The sequence below is a fragment of the Protomyctophum parallelum genome (genome assembly GCF_964188405.1).
Source record: "Protomyctophum parallelum genome assembly, chromosome: 9".
NCBI classification, from domain to species: domain Eukaryota; kingdom Metazoa; phylum Chordata; class Actinopteri; order Myctophiformes; family Myctophidae; genus Protomyctophum; species Protomyctophum parallelum.
Window position 1 is genome coordinate 11,954,502 of NC_139706.1, and position 25,510 is coordinate 11,980,011.

General features: G+C 42.5%; 2 protein-coding genes across 2 annotated transcripts in view; one reads left to right on the plus strand and one right to left on the minus strand.

Moving 5' to 3' along the window:
• Positions 1 to 746: 746 nt before the first annotated feature.
• On the minus strand, positions 747 to 13,899 carry LOC310864114 (beta-galactosidase-1-like protein 2). The gene is made up of 19 exons (XM_083772685.1): positions 13,875 to 13,899; positions 12,246 to 12,431; positions 11,672 to 11,740; positions 11,485 to 11,580; positions 10,918 to 11,026; positions 10,680 to 10,772; positions 10,265 to 10,346; positions 10,070 to 10,134; positions 8,852 to 8,936; positions 8,219 to 8,356; positions 7,699 to 7,779; positions 7,483 to 7,589; positions 6,571 to 6,717; positions 6,120 to 6,191; positions 5,743 to 5,821; positions 5,018 to 5,105; positions 2,524 to 2,635; positions 1,038 to 1,154; positions 747 to 921 (listed from the first exon to the last, which is right to left on the minus strand). Exons 2-19 carry the CDS (start codon positions 12,407 to 12,409, stop codon positions 811 to 813), a joined length of 1,815 nt encoding a protein of 604 aa, XP_083628811.1. The 5' UTR covers positions 12,410 to 12,431; positions 13,875 to 13,899; the 3' UTR covers positions 747 to 810.
• Positions 13,900 to 14,570: 671 nt separating this feature from the next.
• The window catches only part of LOC310864225 (beta-galactosidase-1-like protein 2), a 31,592-nt gene continuing 20,652 nt past the window's right edge, over positions 14,571 to 25,510 (plus strand). The window contains 9 exon segments of the mRNA XM_083772826.1: positions 14,571 to 14,711; positions 15,892 to 16,077; positions 16,731 to 16,799; positions 17,095 to 17,190; positions 18,100 to 18,208; positions 19,729 to 19,821; positions 20,204 to 20,285; positions 21,069 to 21,133; positions 21,403 to 21,487. Of these exon segments, the coding sequence (XP_083628952.1) occupies positions 14,623 to 14,711; positions 15,892 to 16,077; positions 16,731 to 16,799; positions 17,095 to 17,190; positions 18,100 to 18,208; positions 19,729 to 19,821; positions 20,204 to 20,285; positions 21,069 to 21,133; positions 21,403 to 21,487 (874 nt within the window). The 5' untranslated portion in view covers positions 14,571 to 14,622.

Genomic DNA, 25,510 nt, shown 5'->3' on the forward strand with positions numbered 1-25,510 from the left:
TCGTCTCCATCAGAGCCATAGAGTAAGACGGAGTTACAACGACAACTCGATCCGTTCACTTCATGGGGACAGCACAGGCTCTTCTACATAGACTGCTATTGAATGGGGGACAGCCGGAAGTTTACGGAATGCATTGGAGTCTATGGGCTCGTGCGAGTACATGAACCACGTGACCGGGCTGTTTTCTGCCCCCTCAATGTCGCAACTCTGTCTTACTTTATGGCTCTGGTCTCCATGACACACACGTCATTCATCCAATGGAAACAATGGAAAGCGTGTGGGGGCGTGTCATGGTGTTGTGGGCTTAAGGTGAGTCACGTCACACACACACACACACACACACACACACGCACGCACGCACGCACACACACACACACACACACACACACACACACACACACACACACACACACACACACACACACACACACTCACTCACTGGTCGAGTGGGCACCTCACACAGTGGCCATGTGTGTGCGTGCCGTGTGTGTGTGTGTGTGTGTGTGTGTGTGTGTGTGTGTGTGTGTGTGTGTGTGTGTGTCTGTATCTCTGCATATGCGTGCAACTAGAGCGGGGCACTTTATTCAGTGGAGGCAAATTGACATTCTGACATTTGAAGATGTTTGGACTTTTAATTCAAGACACATGTTTTACATAGCTTACTGAAATGCACAGGTTAATCAATAAATTAAATGCATAACTATTTTGTAAATTGACCTTAATCAGATGCACATGCAGTCAATAATATCAAGTTATTGTTCTTCTCTGTGTTTGAAGTATTGGATAATATTGAGCTATGAAGGATTATTTTCACAGCAGTGTACAGAAGGGAAGTTTGTACACATCCGTTGTCCTTCCATGATCTGGATTTTCTGCGAATAGTATTTTCTCATCAGCCCTTTGTTCCTCAAACACAGTGATCTAAAGCAAAAGAGGGAAAGAAACAGTTCAGGGAGAGACACTTATAGTGGATTTGCCAGCGTGCGTGCGTATTATCCAAACGTCCATACAGCCAGACAGAAGCTCATTCAGTATACCTGGTTATCTCCATTTTTGAGCCAGGGTCCTGGCAGGTACAGGAATTGCTGGGGACCTATTGACCAGTGACGTCCCAGATTCTGCCCATTGATAAAAACAGCCCCTTTGCCCCAACCCTGTGGATGGGTGCAGGACACAATAATGATCACAAATTTTATTATAGTACATTTCTCAAAACGTCTAGATAATGATCATATAGTTACAGAAATGAACCGAATGCAACAGTATGGCAAATTGGCAATATGAACAAGTAGAGATATATTAAATCCAGAAGCAGATTGGGGCAACATAAGAGTAATATCACTCCTTTGATTATATTACAAAAATGAGCTTTAAGAATTATTTATAGGATTTTAGGAAATAGGAAATAAAGGATGTTTTTAGGATTTCAGAGCACACTAACAGGATTTTTAGTATCAGGCTTGTTGAAAATCATTGATTTAGTTGAAACTAAGAACATTATTGTCTCCACCAGGCCGAAGGCATGGGGGGAGAGTATGTTTTGCACTCCGTCCGTCCGTGTGTCCGTCCGTGTGTGTGTCCGTGAGCAGCTAATCTCGGCCACCGTTAACCCGGTCGATGCCAAATTTTGCACACACACTCCCTGGATGCCAACGATGAACCTCTGCCCCAAACTTTCCAGAACGGCCTGTTATAGCGCCACCAGGAGGCCGCTTTGTGCAAAACAAGTTTTTGCACAGTACACCTACAGATTTTGTCCAAACATCACGCAAATTGGTACACAGTCTCTCTAGAGCCATTCAACGAAACGAGTCTTTCAGATTTCTCAGACTCCATCCTGATTGGTTAAGATTGGCTTCCAAAGTTCACAGGAGTGCTCAGTTTCAAACAAAATGCTGCAAATCATGAACACATCGCGTGATTTCCGTGAAATTGTGCACGCACATTCCCACTAGGCCGAGGAAGAAATGCCACATGCACAATTTCAACTCAGCCTCAAGGTGGCGCTATAACTGGCCGAAAAGTGTTTTACCTCTAACTGCACGGATCTGTGGATAACTTTGTATGCCAACTCCCTAGTTTACTTTTGTTGCCCTTTTATCCAACCACCAGATGAAGGCAAGCTGCAATGTCCTACATTCCTATCCTGGTGGAGACCTGTGCCCAGAAGGGCACTTTTTCTAGTTAGTTGTGTACACTACAGCGCAAAAAACGGTTACCAAAACAGAAGTCATTTGAGTTTAGCTCAGAGGATGAGGACCATAGACATGATTTTAAACAACTGTTTGCTCGGACAACATTAAAACAAATGTGTATTTCTGTTACAGGTATAAAGTTATGGAATTCTCAAAACCAGGAGTTGAAGAGTTAGTTGTAGAACAGTGTTTCAGCTTATGAAAGTGTTTAAATTATAATTATAGGGTTAGATTACATTTTAAGGGTATAATGAATATAATCATGTAATACCATGAATGAAATAAATAAATATGAAATGAAATAAAAGAGCTTGACTATTTTTCTCACAGGCAGTCTGATGAAGGTGTCTCTTGGAGGTCCATCTACAAACAGCTTGGCCTGGAAAAACCCTGGGCAGGAAGATTGATGACCGACAGGCCTCCATTGTCCTGAACTTAATCTGAGAATAGAGGAGAACACCCATTTGAATCACAGAATGTTTACATTCCAAATGTATGGTCCACCCTGCTAATTTCTGCTAATGTGTGCCGTATACAGTAGAAGGACATCTTTATTGAGGGAGTACTGCATGTCCTCTGAGATACATTTGAAACCTGCAAATATACAAGACACATTATGCTATGGAAATACAATAAAAAGTCTAAATAATTAGTGAAGTTGAGGGAGTGAGCAGAGAGATGGGGTATGCGACACACTTGTGAAAATAATCGAACTCCGGATGTTGCAGTTATCTATAATAATAATAATAATAATAAAACTTTATTTGTATAGCACCTTTCATGACATCAAATGCAGCTCAAAGTGCTTTACAGAACAATGGAGAATAAAATAAAAGCAAAGCAGCAAGGCAACGACATTAAAAAACAAGCAGTGCAATACAGTGAGGACATGAATAACACAAAATATAAGATCACTTAAAGGCAATGTTGTAGAAGTGGGTCTTGAGCTGAGCTTTAAAAATGTCTACAGAGGCTGCCTGACGAAGGTACAGAGGGAGCTTGTTCCATGCCGATGGCCCGTAGAAGCAAAAAGCTGCTTCCCCGTATTTTTTAGTTGCCATTTTTTAGGCAAAGCGAGCAGGCCAGCAGTAGAAGACCTTAGCGGGCGGTTTGGGACATATTCAGGCAAGCAGTCATGTAGGTAGGAAGGTGCGAGACCATTGAGGGCTTTATAGACAAGTAAAAGAATTTTAAAATCAATCCTAAAAACAACCGGAAGCCAGTGCAGTGATGCCAAAACTGGAGTAATATGTTCTCTCATCTTAGTTCTAGTTAAAACTCTGGCTGCTGCATTTTGGACAAGTTGTAATCTGTCAGTTGTTTTCTTAGGCAGTCCTGAAAAAAGTGCATTGCAGTAATCAAGCCGAGAGAAAACAAAGGCGTGGATTAGCGTTTTTGCATCGTCCAAGGACACATAGGCTCTGATTCGTGCAATATTTCTAAGGTGAAAAAAGGCAATCTTGGTAACATGATTAATGTGTGAATTAAAATTCAATTCGGAATCAATAATAACCCCCAGGTTCTTTACTGTACTGTTACTGTCTACAGTCAGGTTGCCAAGTCTGCTTAATATTGATTCTTTCTGCTCACTAGAGCCGATTATGAGAACTTCTGTCTTGTCCTCATTTAGCTTGAGAAAGTTCTCACTCATCCAACATTTGATGCTAGACAGACAGGTAAGCAGCGGGTCTAAAGCACAGGGATCATCTGGAGCCACAGATAGATATAATTGGGTATCATCAGCATAGAAATGAAAATTGACTCCGTGATTGGCAATGAGTTCGCCCAGTGGCAGTATGTACAAGGAGAAAAGCAGAGGGCCAAGAATCGAGCCCTGTGGAATACCAGAACTGATGTCGTGTTTATCTGAGTCAAACTCGGCTAGATTGACAAAGTAACTTCTGTTTGATAGGTAGGAGGAAAACCAGGACAGGGCCGTACCAGACAGGCCTATCCAGTGCTCCAGACGCTGTATTAAAATTGAGTGATCAATCGTGTCAAATGCAGCCGTTAAATCTAGAAGTAAGAGAACGGATACATGTTTCTTGTCAGCAGACACCCTCAGATCATTCATTACTTTTACAAGTGCTGTTTCTGTGCTGTGGCCTTTCCTAAAGCCAGATTGGAATTTGTTGTGTACATTATTGTTCTGTAGAAACACATCCAATTGATGAAAGATACATTTTTCTAAAACCTTGCCCAGAAAGGGTAGATTTGAAATGGGTCGGTAGTTACCCAAAACAGAGGGATCAAGATTGTGTTTCTTGAGAAGGGGCTTAACTACAGCAGTCTTCAGTGAGTCTGGGAAAACGCCTGATTGTAGAGAGCTGTTTACAATTTTTAGGATATCTCCAATCACACTGTCTAAGACTTCTTTGAGAAAGTTGGTGGGAATTGTATCTAATGAACAGGAGGATGATGTCATCTGTGATATAGTTTTGCGGAGTTCGTCTTCCTCAATTTCGCAGAACGATGATAGGCTCCCCCTGGAGAGATCTACCCTGGGACCATTTACTGCTGTTTGACGGTTTGCGCTAGCAGCAGCACCATTCATAATATCGGCTCTAATGTTTGAAATTTTGTTGTCAAAAAAGCATGCATAGGGCATATAGGGCTAAGCATATTATTGCGCAGCACACTAACAAAAATGCCAATCATTCAAGTATCTATTCTAGGGGTTCTTTAATGTCTGTGGGAACTGAAACATCAATACTGTAGCAACATACTTTAGGCATGCCATATGTTGTTGATATATCAATATTACAATATTAGTAACATGGGCATGCTGTTAAAAGTTGATCAAATAAAAATGGATAACTGACCTTTTTATAAAGGTTGGTTTCATATCTAAACAGTAGATAGTGAAGCCTTTCAGAGGAGCATGATTCAGGAAAATGTCCCCTACAAGTCCTGTCACAAAACAAGGGGCATTTGTTTTAATATACATTTTGTATAATATAAATTAATTCACAAATTTGTGATTTGTGAAGCTGAAAATTGTATCGTATATCGTATTGTATTTTAGACAATTAGACAATGACAGAAAAATCCATTGAAAATGCTGCTCTGTGACCTATGCGATCAACAGTCCAGAAACAAATAAATCCTGTGCCGTTCTGATCCTCCAAGTACAATAAAGTAAATTCTGAGAACTATCTGCAAATTTGGGTGCCAAATACCAAATACTCCTTGTGAGCGAGAGGAGCTGGGTTTGAATCTGACCCCAGTCTTGACTCGCATATCTCTCCACACTTCCCATAGTTTCCTGTCTCTCTATACTAACTCTCTATACTTCATATCTGAAAGAAAACAATGCAATAAATAAATCCTAACAATAATGTTTTAAGCTATGCATAATATCTAACAGACAAATACAGTAGTAGGCTATGCACCTGTGAAGTGAAGTCAAATGTATGAAGCTCTTTTAACAGCACAATCTTTCACAACAGAGTTGATGCAGATACACGAGGACAGAACAGACTAATGAACATTTTAGATTTTCCAAACATAGCAAGGTTATATGGCACATCAGACTGAAGCTTGAAACCTTTGCGCTGATGATCCAGTGCTTTTCCATAATTCACTCTTCCACAGTTCTCCACCAATATGGTCAATGTTCTCTCTCCCTTAAGCATTAAAATACAGAAAACATGAGGATGTTATTGAGAGAGGACAGCTGCACTGCAACTTTAATGCTGACCTCAAGATAAAGAAATTGAAAATGGGTGACAGAACAGTTCTGCAAGCAATTGAAGAGTTTCAAAATGAGATATACTAGTATATGAAACAACAAGCAGTTGTTGGTTTGGATTTATAGTGGCAGTGTAGAGAGCAAGAGAATGAAAAGGGAGTGTAAATGAAACAAACAAACAGTATATTCATAAAGTAATGGGGCACCGGCATTAATTCTGTCAAGAATGGTACCTTTCCATCAGGCAGTGCTATCTCTTGAGTCTTGTAATCCAAGCTGCCAACAGATTGTCTTTCCACAAAAACCTAGAGGACAGTTAAAGGAGTAGTTCACCCAAAACATAACTCTTTTTTTTTTACAGCCACACCCATTGACCTTAATATATTATAAATTAATATATAACATATGGAGGGAAGGGAACTCCCCTTTCTTGCCTTGTGTTTACAGGACTGTTTAATAATAATAAATGTCAAATTTCTGTATATAGTAGTAGTATGTCATCAATGTGTTATATCTTTTCCTCTGTGCATGTGCAGCAGCTGTATCTATTCTGGTTTGACCGTAATGTAACCTGATCAGTGTTTGGATCTATTATGTATTGCGCATTTTGTGCAGATCAAAAAAAGAAAAAAATCTAATGTGTGTGATATTTCTATCTCTGTCTGTACGTGATTTTGTCTTTACCAAAGCTCTGTCTTTGATGTTGTTCCTGGAGTTGAGGATTCCTCCACTGGTGATGGTGGTCTCATACAGGGTGTAGCCATATGACTGACCGTTGTTATTGTTGACAGGAAGATTCTCCATGTTCACGGGCCTCTCTGACCAATACGGCTGGATGAAAAGTAGAGTAGCTCATTGTCTAATATTAAAAACCTTTTGTCAACATCACAACAGATATCAGAATGGGGGTTACTGGGCTACCATACAAAAACATATGCATGCATAGAGTATAACTGAGTACTACTATGTATGTACACAATAATACATCAACCAAAAAAAAAAGAAATTTGAAAACAAGCAGGTGTGCTGACTTGAGTTTTATTACAGTCAACTGCTAATTATTCCAAACATCTATCCTGATCATGTACAGTATATCCGATGAGGTCCCATGTGGCTGTGGCCCTGCACCCTTAACTTGTGTAATGTAACGTTTGAATGAATTTATGCTCATCATTCTGTTGTTCTCATTGTTTTATGTCTAAAATATAAAATGCGTAAAACATGTTTATGAACTGTGCTCAGGGGATAAACAGTAAGCATAAACAGATATGTATAATGTGGCATCACCAGGCTTTCCAATCCGCTCTACCTGTGGAAAGCCTTGCCATTCCATTACACTTTGAACCCAAGTGCCATCTGATCTAAAGACCACCTATTCCAAAACTGCATCTGGTAAGTTCCACACTATATGCACGATTACAGACCATTTCCGTATTCCCTGATTGTCTCTAGACATGAATCTGGCAGAGCGAATTGATCCCAGTCTATATGCAGCCACCAACGAGGCAATCTGTGACTGTGCATGACTGTCTGGCTGTCGCTAGCCTTGGAAACCCAGACGTTTTTATTTCCAGGAAGAAATAGGCTGTCGCTGACCTTGTCAGTGAAGTGCAGGCTGTCCCACAGTGACAGGTGTTGCAGAACGACAACAGGCTGGTAGGCTCTCCTTTCCTGGACAGAAGGAAGCTCAGGGAGAGGCTCAACTAGAAACACAAGCATGCAAAAGCTTAGTGAGTAATGAGTTGATATGATTGATAGATGATTGATCAGACAGACAGACAGACAGACAGACAGACAGACAGAGGCCTTTACTGTGATATTGGCTGAATAAATTCCTCAAGAGCTGATATTTTGGAGTGTAGTCACCAGCCTCTGATAATGGAGCGTCATAATCTGAAATACACAAAAAATGTTAAAATGTTGTGTTAAATGGTGCATTAATATAGCGCTTTTATCCAAAGCACTTTACGTGCATTACATTCACACACCAATGGCAGGAGCATCAATGGAGGAAACCATGCAAGGCACCAACCTGCACATCAGGAGCAATTTAGGGGTTCAGTGTCTTGCTCAAGGACACTTCGACAATCAACACTAACTCTAACTCTGGGGGAGCCGGGGATCGAACTGGGAACCTCACGGAATTCCCATCCAGTCGTTCTACCGACCACACTACCCCTGAGCCAGTGCTGTGTTCATTAAAATATTTAATACCGGTAATCATGATGACATTGAACATGTGTGAATAATCATACAAATTTACCCAAACAAAACAATAACACAACATAACATAACAATAAAACTATTGCAGGGATACCTATACAGTACCTACCATAACTGCTGACCTGAGGTTTGTAGGTGCCGACGTCCATTGCACCATTCATAAAGCCAAAGCTTGTTCCACCATGGAACATGTAGAGATTGATGGAGACGCCTCTCTCTAGGATCTCTGTAACAACAGCTAACATGTCTGTCAAACAGAGGCAGATATGCAACCCCTGATTTAGTATACAAAATAATTCACAAGAGAGAATGCTATACCTTATATAGAGATATTGGCAATGGCAATATTGGCAATGGTGTACTCAGAAGTAAGAGTTCTATAGATCAGAATACCAATGCCAATTGCTCACAGTTTAGCATGATGTAGAGTGTAGTATTGTGATTAGATACCATACCACAAAAACTACAAGTAGCAGGGGTCATAATTGAAAAACAAAACAGGGCTGTGTAAGAAAATTAGGTTACTCTTCCCTCCCTGAACATCCTCAAAGTGTCTCTTCAGAAAGGCACTTCTTTGTCTTAAACCTCCAGCAGCTCCAGTGTATCTACACAAGAGTGTCCGACACTTTGTCCAAGGTGCCAATTGAACGAAACAGGGCCATTTTGAAAAAGACAATGCGTGCTCAGCAAACACTGTCCCTACATACGTAATTGCCCAGACATTGTGTAGAAGTGCACATACCCTCTGCATGGAAAACATGGTGGTGTTCTCCCCAAACGTCAAACCAGCCAGACCAATACTCCATCACCATGAGCGGTTTCTCGGGCTACATGAAACATGAGGCGGAAAAAAGTGAAGATAAATTTAAAATTTTGAAATAAATGTAAAACTAGAAAAGGTGCCCCTCACAGGTCTCCACCAGGGCAGGTTGTGGCCTCCTGGTGGCACTATAATAGGCCAATGTGAAAAGGGTGCCATTTGTTCTTACACCTTTGATGGCAATTGGATGATTTGAGGCATTTTGTTCCAAAAATGTGTTTAGCAAAAGTCCACCTGTTGGTGGCACTATAACAGGCCAATGTGAAATGGGTGGGATATATTCCTCAGCCTAGTAGGAAAGTCTGTGAAAGATTTCACTTAAATTGCACACTGCGTTCATAATTGAAAAACAAAACAGGGCTGTGTAAGAAAATTCAATTAGGTTACTCTTCTTTTATTTTGACTGAATGGGGGGTGGCTCCCGTTCATAGGCTGTAACGGTAGCCACGCCCCTCAGAACATACGCAACTTTATGGTCATTTTTTTAAATAAATGGGACCATAATTTTCCAAAAAGAATATTATTATGACATGAGAAATGAGACTTTAAACTAGGGACTGGAAGCAGAAAGTATTCATGACCATGTTTATTAAGGTAATAAAGTCTAGGTGAAGTTGGGCCCAAATACATGGGCCTCTATGGAGCTATGGGTTTTTTTGGGCCCAATGACAGCGCCACAACAGGCCATTATATGAACTTTCAGGAAGTCCCGATTTCCTTAGTGGCTTCACAAAATATCTGTCTGACTGCCCCCCTGGGTTTGCGACGCATTGTGAGCTTGTAGATTGGCTATTTTCAAATGGCCGAAATGTATAGGGTTGAAGTGGTTAATGTATGTTTTCTAATCAAAATGAAAATCTCAAAAGTAACTAGTAACTAAAGTTTTCAAATAATTGTAGTGAAGTAAAAGTACAAATCTTGGCTCTGAGATGTAGTGGAGTAGAAGTAGAAGTACTGGAAATTGGAAATACTCAAGTAAAGTACAAATACCTCAAAATTGTACTTAAGTACAAGTAAAAGTACTTAGTTACTTTCCACCACTGCAAAATGGTAACTAATAGCAACTAGCTAACAGTAATGGGCGCAAAGGTTAGACAGCCACTATGTAACCATGTAATAGACCCGTCACCCTACACTTACCTGCATATCAGCTAGGTATGGTATGGCTCCAAAGGACAGTCGCTGAAGGTTTATTGTTTTTAGAACTAAAACGAAGAAAGTTTAATTAAGGGACAAACTAGAAGCATGCTATACATACAGTATAAATCAGGAACATTTATTTTAAAAGCTTCAGCAGATATCAACAGATTTCAAAACTCATCAGGTTTTCAATACCTCCCTCCGCTCCACCACATCTCAAACCCTCCCAGTTGTCAGAAGTCAGCAGAAGCTCATTGATCGCTCTGGACTGTAGGCACTGCAGGCAAATTAAAAGCATGTGTGGGGAGAAAGAGAGAGAGAGAGGGGGGGGGGGGGGAGAGAGGATCAATGAGGATTTAACTTTATTAAAAAACACAAATATTCCACGTATTAAAATGCGGTTGCAATATCACCCATGCAATATCATTGCAATGTTTCTAACAGGTATGTGCAGCAATATACTGTAAATTAAATGCATCGTCTCATCACATCATACTCAGGCATCCAATACGGTTCTGCTCTTTTCATTTATTTATTTTCTTTATTCATCTTAAAACAAATTCTGAATCTCACGGAAAATACACTCAGGAAGTGAAGTAAATAATCTTACATCTTTTATAAAATCCATGTATTTCTCATCTTTGGCAAATGAGCCATACTCATTCTCCACTTGAACTGCAATGATGGGTCCACCTTCCTCAAACTAGAAAAACATAAGAACATTATGCAGCTAGTCAGTAGACAGACAGACAGACAGACAGACAGACAGACAGACAGACAGACAGACAGACAGACAGACAGACTCTTTTCTCATTTTCAGACATTCCTGGATGACTATTTCAACTTACCATCAGAGGTCTTATAAGTGGGATGAGCTTGTCAAAATAGGAATTAACAGCAGTTACAAATCCAGGGTAAGTTGTCCTCAACTGCATGTTTTCATCTTGTAATAACCAACTGCAAAACAGAATAGCAAAGAACATAATTAATAGTTAAATAAAAAATATAGTTATGTTGGCTATATCCGTAGATTCTAATGTTTCTCACAGTTAAATTACTCAGGATTTATTTTGCACTGGATAATGCTAATTAAAACTATAGATTGTGAATATCCTTCTTTGATTGTTGTATTCCCAAGGAAAGTCAAGGAAAGAGTAGATCTCATGTCAAGAACACATCTTTTACCTAGAGCAGTCGTTTTCAAACCCTTTCATGACTCCCACATTATGCATTTGGCCGCAGGCTCCATCTGAAAATATTGTGTGACCTGACCCGCATACAAGATTTGTGTTGCTAAGATGTTTTTAAAAACTCTTCAAAACATAATTTTGCTGCATGGGGACTCCATGGAACCCCCTCAAGGACCCGTGGGGATCCATGTACCCCTTTGAGAACCAATGATGACCTAAGAGTACCTGGGCAGCCCACCTAAGTCCCACTCAGCACAGATGTACGGTCCAGGACGCAGAATGACCCACAGACCCAAATCTGCTGCTAGACAGATAAAGGCCCTGAAAGAAGAGACAATACAATAGCAGATAAAAAAAACACAGCACATTCTGTGGTATTTAAGAATTGTACAGTGTGAGAATATAGCCTTACTTTAGGTCCAACTGATCCTGAAAATTGAATACCCCTTTCTCAGGCTCATGCAGGTTCCATGGCACATATCTGAAAAAGGATCAAAAAGGCCTAACAGCATGCACATCAATACTAAAACGCAGATGCTGCACTGAGGCCACACATGAAAAAATAACATTAAATTACCTGGATTCAAAGTTTGAATCCAGGTGGTTATACAGACTCTACGTTATTTTTTGAGGGTTTGAATTTAAAACCCTCATCTCCTACAAGAGAAACCAGACATGCTCTCACCTGTTGGCAATTAAATGGAGGCTTCTGTTCCTCAGGCAGGGCTACTCTGCTTGCTACTGTATGTTGCTTTTGAACTTTGGTACTTTGTGATGAATGAGAAAGCTTCGCTATAGTTTCATAAAGCAATCAATAATCCAATGTTTAAAAAACGCTGGTTTGAAATACATAAATAAATACTTTGCATCAGAGCTACGAGTGTGCAGCTGCTCTCTCTGTCTTCCTATGTGTATTCATGGCCACCAAAAACAACAATTGTTAGTCTGTTATTCTAGGTACAGTCGGAGTGCAGTAGGGCCCCTACGTTGTGAGAGTATTGAGGCCACAGGCTTTCATCTTCAGCAGCCGGTCCTCCCAGTAGGCTCTGGGGACACGGAAGTAGTGGATGGAGCCTCCCAGAATGCGGAAAGGTTCCCCTTCCAGGGTGAACTGGGAGGAGTTGGCCCTCAGACCCTCCATGTGGCTCATTCTCCTCACTTCACAGGGATGTCTGGAAGGAAACAAAAATATGTTTACATTGATGTATATTTTGATAGCTTATGCCTCTCAACATATGTCATAATTGTACACATAACACTTCGGCCTATAGGAGTTCACATGCAGAGAAGCTTGAGTGAAGAGGTCACACACACACACACACACACACACACACACACACACACACACACACACACACACACACACACACACACACACACACACACACACACACACACACACACACACACACACACACACACACACACACACACACACACACACACACACACACACACACACACACAGATTGGGGATGTATAAGATGGTACAGAGAATCAGTTAGAAGAGAGACAAGGAGAACCTAGGCGCTCTGCCTGGGACGAAGGCCTCAATATGCTGTAACCATGGAACGAATGCTTGTAACCTGTAACTGATTGCTGATCAATAAATGGAAAGAAGGAAATGTGCCTGCTTGGATGTCCTATTCATTTCAACAGCAACTTCAACAAAGGAATTAGGTAAATTAATCCACGGAGCCCTGTAAGAAAGACACATCAACATCTTTGTGTTTGAACTATTAGTTCTTAATAGCCAATAGTTTTTTTTTTTTTTTTTTTTTTAAGATATTTTTTTGCGGCTTACGCCTTTATTGATTTTTTTAAGGGATAGAAAGTAGGCTGACAGGAAACGGGAGAGAGATGGGGGGATGACATGCGGTAAAGGCCGTGTCGGGTGGATCACCAGTCCGGTGCCCAGACCGTTACGCTACGGCCTGGGCCAGCCAATAGTTTCTAAGGTACGTAGGCTATAGTGAACACACAACATTTCAGCACAGCCCAAATTTTGTTGATCAATATTAGATGGAGCATATGGTAATAGATCAGCCCTTTTTGAGGGGTGCTAGCCCCTCCTATGCCCATCTGTCCGGGTTTGTGTGAACACAAACATTGGCTGATGATTGGCTGATCACCCCATAGCGATGATTTGATTGGCTGAGCAAAATGTATATTGGAGATAAAAGTGAAGACGCCAAAAGTGATATTTGTTATGATTTGATTGGCTGAGCACGGAATGTGATGTATGATGATGTATGATGATAAGAGCGCCCCAAGTAAGGACGCCACAAAGTGATTAGCCTTGAGGACTTGAGGATAAAACGACTTGAGGATAAAAAGTGAGTGACAGAAAAGTGAAGACGTAAATTGTGAATGGCCTGAATGAGATGATGTTTGATGATGAGAGCGCCCCTCACTTGACACGAGTTTTTGTACATGTCATGACAAAACGTTGTGATTCTGTGTAGATAGAATGATGCAAGTACAGAGACAACTTAGGTCCAATTATTTACTGAGTCTAGGGCTAGGTTACTATATCTGTGTTGGTTACCTATACAAAGCCTATAGCCTACAGACTTTCAGAAAAAAATACAAATATACAATTAAAGACAACCTACCAAATGTTAGCACGGAGGATGTCCCAAACCACGGCCACAGAAAACCAACAGCATCTACAATACTGTCAATCAATTCAATACTGTATCTTGGGTGGAGTTGGGGAACATTTGACCAGATGACCAGTGCTGCATGGCCTGCTGGGAGGCCTAGAATAGCCTACCGTGGATAAAGGAAACTATTGTTGATTTGGAACGACACGTTCAACATAAAGGCACCCTCTGTGACGGTGTGTATGTGTGTGTGTGTGTGTGTGTGTGTGTGTGTGTGTGTGTGCGTGTGTGCGTGTGTGTGTGTGTGTGACTGTGTGTGTGCGTGTGAGAGTCAGAGAGAGAGAGAGAGGAGGGGAGAGAGAGAGAGGGGGGAGGGGGAGAGAGAGGTGGGGAGATAAAGGGGGGGAGAGAGAGAGAGAGAGAGAGAGAGCGAGAGATAGTCATTTGCTGCCACCTGTGGGATATTGATATAATTACACCCTTCACTTTCAGCTGTAGCACACTCCGAGTCCGTGCATTTGACAGGCTAATAAGAAGTCATTGCTGTGGTAAGCAAGCGTGCTGACGAGTCGACTAGGACTTATAAGACTGACTTAATGTCTATATAATATTAACTTTATCTTTAGTAATTACTATTATATTATATGACTATTATTATATACTACAGCAGTACAGCTACATTACATACTATATTACTTAGTTGCTGCAGCTGCTGCTGTCCTGACGTCACAACAACTTCAACTCAGGAAGCTCATCGATGGTTGTTCGCTTGTCTCTAAAGCAACGATATGCCATTATACTATGTTTTACCATCGCTGCCGGGATCATCGTGTATCAATTGACAAGGTAAGACAAACACTTGCAAGGTTAACTTCTTAAGGGAATACGTAGACTGACAGATGTAAACAACGCGTGTCAAACTCAAGCCCACCACAACACAAGAACACATGCACTCACTGCCATGGGCTGTAGCCATGCCTCAAGTTGTGGAAAAAGGACATAATTATCAGGTCATATCAGGACAGACACTGAATGAACCTCTTCTTGACTTGACCCCATTGACATGGACATTGGACACGTCGACGAGACACGCGTGTCGTCTCGTTACTGTAACATAAGAGTGTGTTTGTACTGAGAGTGACAGTACATTCTTCATTTAGCCTACGCTACGGTAAATATCGCCTTTAATTTAATTCCTTTTTTTTAAACTACCCGTCATAATTTCACCCCCTCCCTATCTATAAGTATTGTATTGGACAGTATTAAGATGTTGATATTTTTTAATATTTTTTATATAAATGTTGTATTCATCTCTAGAGCCCCTGGACCCTCTTGTAAACAAGTGTAATGCTTTATTGGGTCGTCCACTCACAGTTAACAGTCTTTGTATTGAGTTGTGCTTGAATTGTACTGTAATTCTGCAAACTTAATAAATATTTCAATCAATAAATCAATCAATTAATGTTTTTTTTTACAACAGAAACTGCCTGTCATAATTTCACCCCCTCCCTATGTAATTATTGGACAGTATTAGCATGTTGATATTCATTTTGTATTCATCCTCAGGGCCCCAAATCACACCGTAGGCCTATAATGCACTAGTGTATATTTAAAACACAGAGGCTTTTTGACAGCAGAAACTGCCTGTCAGTGTCATATTTTCACCCCCCTCCCTATCTAAGTAACAGTATTAATATGTTGATATTGATTTTGTATTCATCTTTAGGGCCTTAAGTGTCTGTTTCAAACACAGTGTTTTTTGACTGGGGGAGTCATATTTTGACAGCAGAAACTGCCCTATCTAATTATTGGACAGTCTATACAGGAGTTCATTTTGGGATTTTTCTCTATCACTAAACACAGGTGAAATTCACTAAACACCTGGGGTGTCTGTACTCCCATCTACTCTATCTATCTATCTATCTATCTATCTATCTATCTATCTATCTATCTATCTATCTATCTATCTATCTATCTATCTATCTATCTATAATTAAATGTTATTAAAAGATTTTTCCCCCTCTAGACATCCTCCTGAAGTGAGGAGAATGAGCCACATGGAGGGTCTGAGGGCCAACTCCTCCCAGTTCACCCTGGAAGGGGAACCTTTCCGCGTTCTGGGAGGCTCCATCCACTACTTCCGTGTCCCCAGAGCCTACTGGGAGGACCGGCTGCTGAAGATGAAAGCCTGTGGCCTCAATACTCTCACAACGTAGGGGCCCTACTGTACCGTTAGGCTGGTGACTGCACGTGTTTTCCATTTAATGAACTAGACTGTGGTGGATTCAGTATTTAGATATTTGATATTCATTGTAGCTGCCCCGCCCCCTTCCTATACAAAAACCATTGTAACTTAGGATAGATTCATCAAAAACACCCGTCCTTCAGGTGATTGATGGTGACCTTGGGGATCTTTGTATGGATCCTTATTTTCCCCCCAAAAAATATAAAAAATAAATGAAAAAAGGGAATTGAAAAAAAAAAAAGCCCACGGGCACCTCACGTATTAGATAGAAGGACAATATCAGTCACCTGAAGGACGGGTGTTTTTGATGAATGTATCATAGTTAAAATGTAGTTTGAAGTTACAATGGGTTTGTATAGGAAGGTGGCGGGGCAGCTAAAATGTTCTTTTGAAAGTGACAAATATATCCCTTTAACTTTTAGCAACATCTTCTCCCATTTCTACCCACTGACCACAAGGTCTGTCTATTGAGTTTGTCAGAATGAAATATGGTCTACTTTATATGTTCATAATATAATTAGATTTAAAATGCAGGAAGAACAAATCACATGTTTAAGAAGTATGTACAAAAGGGCCGCTAGGCCATCCATCATTAAGTGTCACTTATTTTTCCCCCCCAGATATGTGCCATGGAACCTACATGAGCCTGAGAAAGGGGTGTTTAACTTCCAGGGACAACTGGATTTAGAGTAAGAAATAATGGCACGCGTGTAGATGAGGCTTGTAGTTTTACATCTAAATACAGTAGATGGCACTGGTGTTTTGGTTTATTCCCTTTGAAATGATTTTAGACTGTCAGTGTTTCTTACAGTAAATCTATCCCATCGTATTGATTAAACAAAACTAACAGAACTGCTAGTTATTAAAAATGGATGTCAATTCACATTCAGTATATTGTAAAGTTTCCTCAGTGCCTGAAAGACAAAACAGAATTGTTAACGACTGTATTGAGTGTGACTTGACTGCAACATGTCCTTCTCTTAGAGCCTACCTCGGCATAGCAGCAAAGCTGGGTCTTTGGGTTCTTCTGCGTCCTGGACCTTACATCTGCGCTGAATGGGATTTGGGGGGACTGCCAAGGTAAAAGAACCCCTGTAAATGTTGGGGCCAAGGGCCGGCCCAAGGGCGACCTCTACTAATCTCGCACTGGGCGCCGAAAGGCATCGAACTGGCCCTGGCGGTCGCTGATACTAGCACCATGAATTGCGCTCCACTTACACCCGCTTGCTGTAGGGCATAACAGTGGGTGTAGTTCTCTGGCACCACTGAAAGGTCTGCCATTCATTTAATCAATTAGTTTAAGCCCAAAAAAAACCCAGCATATTAAATGTAGTAAATCATATAATTAAATATTCAAATAATCAGTTTCACAGAATCAAAGGCTTAAAATAATTGATATAAATATTTTTGTAAATCTCTACTGAAAAAATTTAATAAAATAGCAGATCTTTCAGTGGTGCCAGATAACCACGCCCACTGCTATGCCCTATTGAGCACCGAAGTCTGACATAATTGACGCTTCCTACCTGGGTCACGCAGAATGACACACAGCCAATCACAGCGAGCGATATCAGAGGGCGCATTCCGTCCACACATTTCTCCTCAAATTTTGTCATCAAAGTTTAAGGACAATCTCAGGAATTATTAGTTAAGATTGGGACCAAAGGAATCCTTTTTCCCTCTACAGCAAATTGAATAGAATGGAGATATTCTTGAATGCTGATATTTTTGGAGAGGTTTTTGCTTCAGGGAAAGAGCGGTTAACATTGATCATGTCTGATAATGATCAAAAAGTTGTATTTGTTGGAGCAGAAAGAGCAACTGGAGGGCCTCACATCTGATGATAGTTATGCTTTATCAATGTAATGATCGCTAATAGCAACCAAGCTAATGAGTTTTACGGTTCACTGACTGTGCAGCACATTGAGGAAGTCCATGTTCATCAACAGTGTATATTAATTTGAACACGTGTCTGTGATGTATTCTCAGCTGGTTGCTGCGGGACGAGAACATGCGTTTGAGAACAACATATCCTGGTTTTACCGAGGCAGTCAATTCCTTCTTTGATCAGCTCATCACTAGAGTTGTTCCATATCAGGTAGTTTCTGTACTGTGGTGTAAATGTAATTGGTCCAAAGAAGGATGCATTTTCATTTACTGGTGTTGATTGAATGGTACCAAATGGGTTAGATTCAATTTACAGTTCACCTCAGGGGAAAGGCTCAGACTCAGACAGTCTTTAAGGGTTCAGGCGTGTGCTGGGTGCAGATTCAAAGATAACGTTTAAGAAGAGAATAAAATCCGCACTTTCAGCAGTAGTAAGTCTTGTTTAATAATGATGAAGATCCGCAGCAGCAGTCAAACCAGACAAACACGTTTTGGCGCACAGGCCTTCGTCAGTGTCAGAATTCTGAGTGTCAGAATTCTGACACTAGTGATGGCCTGCACGCCGAAACACGTTTGTCTAGTTTGACTGCTGATGCTGCTGTGCGGATCTTCATCATCATTAAACAAGACTCTTACTACTACTGAGACTGCGGATTGTATTCTCTTCTTAGATTCAATTTATTGATGACACGTTGGCGTACAGCCAGCGTTAAAGATCCTATTACATGGGATATTTCATATGCACAGATTTACAAATAAAATATAATATGTCAAGTACTGATTTAACAGATTTCTCATGAAATCCCTTACTGCCAAAGGCTGGTTTAACTGATTTTTAAAGGGGCATTAATTGATAACATTATAATAATCATGACTTACCACAAATCTTACAACTCTCGTTCTAAAACAATTGTGCAAGGAAGCTGGTGCGGGCAAGGAGAGACCGACCCGACAGACAGTACATACAGTAGTAACGGTACATACATTAAGATTAATTTCATTCGTTTAGATTTACATTCCCGATGTGACATCATCAAAATATTAGCTAATTAATTTCATTTGTATCGTGATGAGAGTACAGGTCAAATTATTTGCAAAGTAACCATCCCTTGTTTCGGTCTGCTGCTGCCTACCGTATGATAGTACAGGGGAGGCAGAGGTTGAGAGCATGAGTTGTAGTTCTCAAATTGGCATTTCCCCTCACACAGTCCAAAGCCAAGGTACATTTTCACTGCTCTTTTGGTAAATGTGAGTTGTCTGCAATTGGAGGTGTAATATATTCGATTGCAATCTCTTTGCAAACTGGCTTAATTTATTGGGTAATATTGCAGGCAGATTTGTGCTAATATATAATTTTACTGCAGCTATCAGGCCAGGCATAGTGAAACAGGTGGTGTGATGACCATTTTGATTGTAATCATATTTCATCTCTGCATCTGTTTGAATCTGATTATCATCATCTCTCCAACACTATACAATAAGATGTAGAAGTGAGCATTTGCTTTGCATTTTCTCCCAAGGGATAATATACAGTGCAATACAGTACGCTCACTATGCTGGTCATATAACCTTTGCAGTATCTCCTTTTCTTCCCAGAGTCATACCTTATTAAATGAGCTCTGATTTCCATTTCATGAGGTCTTTAATGTTAAATTGCAATAATGTCAAAGGTACTGAAGTCAAGCCCTAAGACATGTTCTCTATTCATTTTCCCCGCTAATTGAAATGCAGTACTCCAAGGGTGGCCCGATTATAGGCATTCAAGTGGAGAATGAGTATGGCTCATATGCCAAAGATACAGAATATATGCCTTTCATCACGGAGGTAAGCATAATTTGACATACATACATTGTGTGACATTCCCAACACGCACAAAGCTAGTTCTTTGCATGTTTCTGTGTTTGGCTCTATATGTACAGCACAGTATCTATCTATATGCATGTATAACAGCGATGTACTATTAGTATGTTCTGTGCTTCTCAGCAACCCAAAGCATACAAGGTTTTATTTTCCCTGCTGGGTCTTCGGTGTTTCGCTTAAACACAAACGCACGCACGCACACACACTCACTCATGCATGCATGTTTGGACTGTGTTGCTTGTATCCGAATCTGCAACTTATCTTCCGAAACAGTCTAGAGTCTAGACAGCAATTGCATTTGAAAATAGTATTCAACGTGTTTTGTTTTATAATATATTTATTTCAGGTCTTGTTGTCGAGAGGCATCACAGAGCTGCTGCTGACCTCAGACAACCAGGAAGGACTAAAACTTGGTGGAGTCAAAGGAGGTATTGTGTCAGTCAGACAGACAGACACGCATACATGCACGCATGCACACACACACACACGCCTAACAAAAAGGGTTCTTTATAGCAATGGGGCGGTTTGACTTTCACAATGGCAAAATACCATAGTTGTTTTCGTGTTACAGTATTGATTCATTGATTGAAAATTAATTCAAAAGTAGTAAACAGCTTGAAGGCTTGTTTCCATGGTGGTCCTTTGGGGGAAGGATCCTAAGATGGGATCCTAAGATGGGGGTCCATCAGAGTCCTAAGATGTCAAGTGTCTTCTTTATAGGATGCAGATTCTTTTTTTTTTACAGTCCACATCAATGATTCACAATGCAATATTGTGTGTGTGTGTATACATATATATATATATATATATATATGTATATATATATATACTTTATCCTGTTTGCTCAGCTTTATTTGTCTCCCCCTCGTCAGTGACGTGCAGCATAACATAAGACAGACACAGTGCATGTCGTTTTGTTATGCCGCATACAGTGTGTGTGTGTGTGTGTGACAGACTGACTGACTGACTGACTGAGTCGACTGACTGACTGACTGACTGACTGACACAGAGCGACAACATGTTTAAATGGCAGATTAGTATGTGTTTGTAATCACACATGCATTGTAAGTGGTTGCTTGCGATTGGAAGTTGATTCACTTGCGCCGAACTGCAACGGGGTAATTCAGACCGCCTCAAGACACAACAGCGTACTAGTCACTGTATTGTTTTTGCAATTCATAACATTTGTATTTGCTTTCCTCTGTCTCAAGTTCTGGAAACCATCAACATTCAAAAATTGAACCCAGAAGGCATCAAGTATCTGGATGCAATACAAGTGAGTGAATGTGTTCTGAGAAACTTGTAACAGAGAAACTCTGTACCGTAAAATAATAATAGATACAAGAGCTTGTGTAGAATATTTATCTTAACATTCTCAACACTACTGCATTTATTCATAGATTTATCTGTGTAATCTATTGTTCTCACAAAAGACATTTACTTTTAGAAAGCAACTACCAATGTCAGACATTTAGGCATCTCAGTGGCTACATTGAAGCGATTGTTTACCACAGAGCACCAAATCAATAATGTCTCCTCCCTTAGCCTCAGAAGCCTAAGATGGTGATGGAGTACTGGTCTGGCTGGTTCGACCTCTGGGGGGACCTTCACCATGTTTTCAATGCTGAGGGTAAGATGCACCACCTCCATTCTAAGAGTTAAAACTTACTTAGTTGGAAAGCAAGGCATAATCTACGAGAATTCGTTCAACCAGCTTGTTGATTAGAAAAGGTTTCCGATGAGAGGCAAGTTGTTTCTAACAAGAGTAAATGCAGACTTTCATTTGTTACCGAGGGTAAAGCTGTCTGGAATGGTAAGATGAGACCTGAGGGTAAGACACGGTGTGCTTTCTATGCGGAGGCTAAGTTGGACATAAAACTCTGACGGTCTTTGTGATGTACTGATGATAGCATTTTCTCTGTGCTGAGACTCAGTACAACAGCATAGCTTAACCTCGTCGTACAACATGGATCCCACTCAGTGCATCCATGATGTACAGCTTAGCCATATGGTCATTTCTGCCTTGTCCTTGGGCTTTGTCACATTATTAATATCTCTTATGTATGATAGTACAATTTATTTCTGGTGCCGACAGGGTTGCCGGGACATTTCTATCTGCCAGCAGCATAAGACTGAGGCTTAAATACATGTATTAAGTACATTTATGCACAGTCATTTTGGAAAATACACCTGAATATCTTAATTGAAGTATTGAAGCTGCAAGCAGCGATGGCCAGGTCTTTGCACTTTTGTCCACAACGGGACGCGAGGTAGCCATCCTGCTGTTACCACGGAGCAACATGATTCCAAACATAGGAGTAGTTTGTAAAAGTACTGTATAGTGACTTTTTTGATGCTGTAATTCTTTTTGAGCGGTGCCTCCGCTCCATTACGCAGCTATGTGTCCCTATACGTGTCCCTGTGTCCGAGCACGGAAATCTGAAACTCTGTCATTTCTTGACCTCTTTGGACGCGGGAAGGCTCGCTGAAACAGGGCCGGCCCACTGGGCATGTTCCTCGGGGTCTGGATGTTCCGGGGACCCCCACGTTTTAACTCTGTCATTTCTCGACCATTTCGGACGCGGGAAGGCTCGCCGGAACCGGGCCGGCCCCCTGGGCGCGTTCCTGGGGGTCTGGATGTGCCATGGTTGCACCACTCAGTTCACACAGCTGTGATTTGTTTTCATACATAGTGAGCGAGTTTGATGTGGATCTGATTATCCCCTCATGAGGACTTTGTTTAAGTACGACCCATGTAAATGGCATACATTCACTAAAACACCACAATACTTTCTAAATGGCTGACTCCCTGATGGTTGTAGGTCAAGTCTCAATGCACACTCTGGATATGATCAGTATTTCCCCTAGGACGGGGTTGTAGCAGTGGTGGTGAATAATTATGTTGTGTGTGTAGTTTTCCTTTGTCTGTCTTTGGATCACAGTGGCCATATGAACTTCTAGGCAAAACACTGCGTGGGCAATAAAAGAGGCTTCCATCTTTGTATGCAAGATCATTAATACCATGGATCTTACAAAGTTAATTTCTCAGATGTTTCCTTGCATTGCAATCAAATTACATTAATGTAACATCATTGTTCATCTTAATGTATACTATTACGCAATAATAGCTTGTAGATCTGTTCTTTAGGGAGGCAATGCGGTATATGGAGTGCTAATTTGCATTTTTCATACCCCAAATAATAGTTGGTTTTCTTCAATGTTGACATCTTGTCACAGTATGTGGCTCTGTGTTGCCATACTGTGGCTGTGTGTGGGCGTCGGCTTTCCTCACAGCTTCCAGCCTTGGCACACCTGTCTGTGGTCACCTCATCGCACTCAATTGACACACCTGCCGGCCATCAACTCTTCAGCCCTGACAGTATTTATACCCTGGTCTTCACTCCACTCATCGTCAGATCATTGTTCAACCTTTCATGAACCCAGCTCACCTATTCTACTGCCTGCTCGTCTGCCTGCTGCCTGCCTGGACTGCTTTCCTCATCCTCTATGTTTGTTCCACCCTCCACAATCTGCAATTCACCATATTGTGAATAAATATCTGAATTTTGCTCCTGTGTTTGGCTCTGCATTAGGGTTCAACTTTCTGCTACCGTGACAGAATGATCTGACCAAAATGAACCCAGCAGAGCTAAAGCTATTCAAGAGTAAGGTTGCCGATTTTGACCATGTGGTGGCACGCCTCATGGCCTCTCCCCCGAGCCAGCATACTACGCTCCACAGAGAGATTTCAACTCAATAACAGTGGTTCGCAGAGAGGCCATGGGTGAGTCATTTTGTTCCCCAACTTGACATTATCCGTGATCGGCTCAAGACCTTTTCAGTTTCCACTGCTTCCCAGCAAGATCTCCAGTCAATTAGACTAGGATTTGTGGCCCTTCAACCTGCCTTTTATGAGCCTAAGCAGTCAGCTACTCATCCTGTTTCTGTGTTAAATGAGCCCGCCTGCACTGAATCGGACCAGCTAAACACCCAGTCAATTAGTCTGCTGGCCTTTTTCAGCAGTAGGGTCCAAATCCCAGCATATTCTGAGCCAGCTGTAGACCCATTTCTGGGCACCAGGCTGGCCCGGGGAGGTCCTCGTAGTACCACCAAACGAGCAAACCTCTCCTTGGGTCGCCAAGCCACCATACCCAACCGGTCCAGAGCCACAGCAACTCCCACCTCACCTCCAGGGTGTGCAGCACCCACCTCACCTCCAGGGTGTGCAGCACCCACCTCACCTCCAGGGTGTGCAGCACCCACCTCGCCTCCAGGGTGTGCAGCACCCACCTCGCCTCCAGGGTGTGCAGCACCCACTTTACCTCCAGGGTGTGCAGCACCCACCTCGCCTCCAGGGTGTGCAGCACCCACCTCGCCTCCAGGGTGTGCAGCACCCACCTTGCCTCCAGGGTGTGCAGCACCCACCTTGCCTCCAGGGTGTGCAGCACCCACTTTACCTCCAGGGTGTGCAGCACCCACCTCGCCTCCAGGGTGTGCAGCACCCACCTCGCCTCCAGGGTGTGCAGCACCCACCTCGCCTCCAGGGTGTGCAGCACCCACCTCGCCTCCAGGGTGTGCAGCACCCACCTCGCCTCCAGGGTGTGCAGCACCCACCTTGTCTCCAGGGTGTGCAGCACCCACCTCGCCTCCAGGGTGTGCAGCACCCACCTTGCCTCCAGGGTGTGCAGCACCCACCTTGCCTCCAGGGTGTGCAGCACCCACCTTGCCTCCAGGGTGTGCAGCACCCACCTTGCCTCCAGGGTGTGCAGCACCCACCTTGCCACCTCCGGCGTTGCCTCCCAGGACTGCAGCACCTCCGGCGTCTCCTCCCAGGCCTGCAGCACCTCCGGTGTCGCCTCCCAAGCCTGCAGCTTCCCTGGCATCGCCTCCCAAGCCTGCAGCTTCCCTGGCATTGCCTCCGTGGGCAGCTTCCCTGCCCCCGCCTGCGGCTTCCCTGGCATCGCCTTCGGTGTCTTCTGCCTCATCTCGGCCCCAGGGCCGACCGCCCGATGACTACAGTTCTGTCTCGTCTCGGCCCCCGGGCCGACCGCCCGATGACGCCATATCTGCCTCGTCACGGCCTCCGGGGCGACCGCCCGATGACTCCACATCTGCCTCGTCACAACCTCCCGGCCGACCGCCCGATGACTCCACATCTGCCTCATCCCAGCGTCCAGGCCGCCCCCCTGATGACTCCAGTTCTGCCTCAAACCAGCGTCCAGGCCATCTATCTGGGGTCCAGGTTTCCAGACAGCATGTGCCTAGTCCCTTGCCCTGGTCTCCCTCCTCCGGACCCCCTCCACCCTCCCTGCTTCGTGTTCCTGATCGGCATTAAGAGGGGGGTACTGTCACAGTATGTGGCTCTGTGTTGCCATACTGTGGCTGTGTGTGGGCGTCGGCTTTCCTCCCAGCTTCCAGCCTTGGCACACCTGTCTGTGGTCACCTCATCGCACTCAATTGACACACCTGCCGGCCATCAACTCTTCAGCCCTGACAGTATTTATACCCTGGTCTTCACTCCACTCATCGTCAGATCATTGTTCAACCTTTCATGAACCCAGCTCACCTATTCTACTGCCTGCTCGTCTGCCTGCTGCCTGCCTGGACTGCTTTCCTCATCCTCCATGTTTGTTTGCCATGCAACCCTCCACAA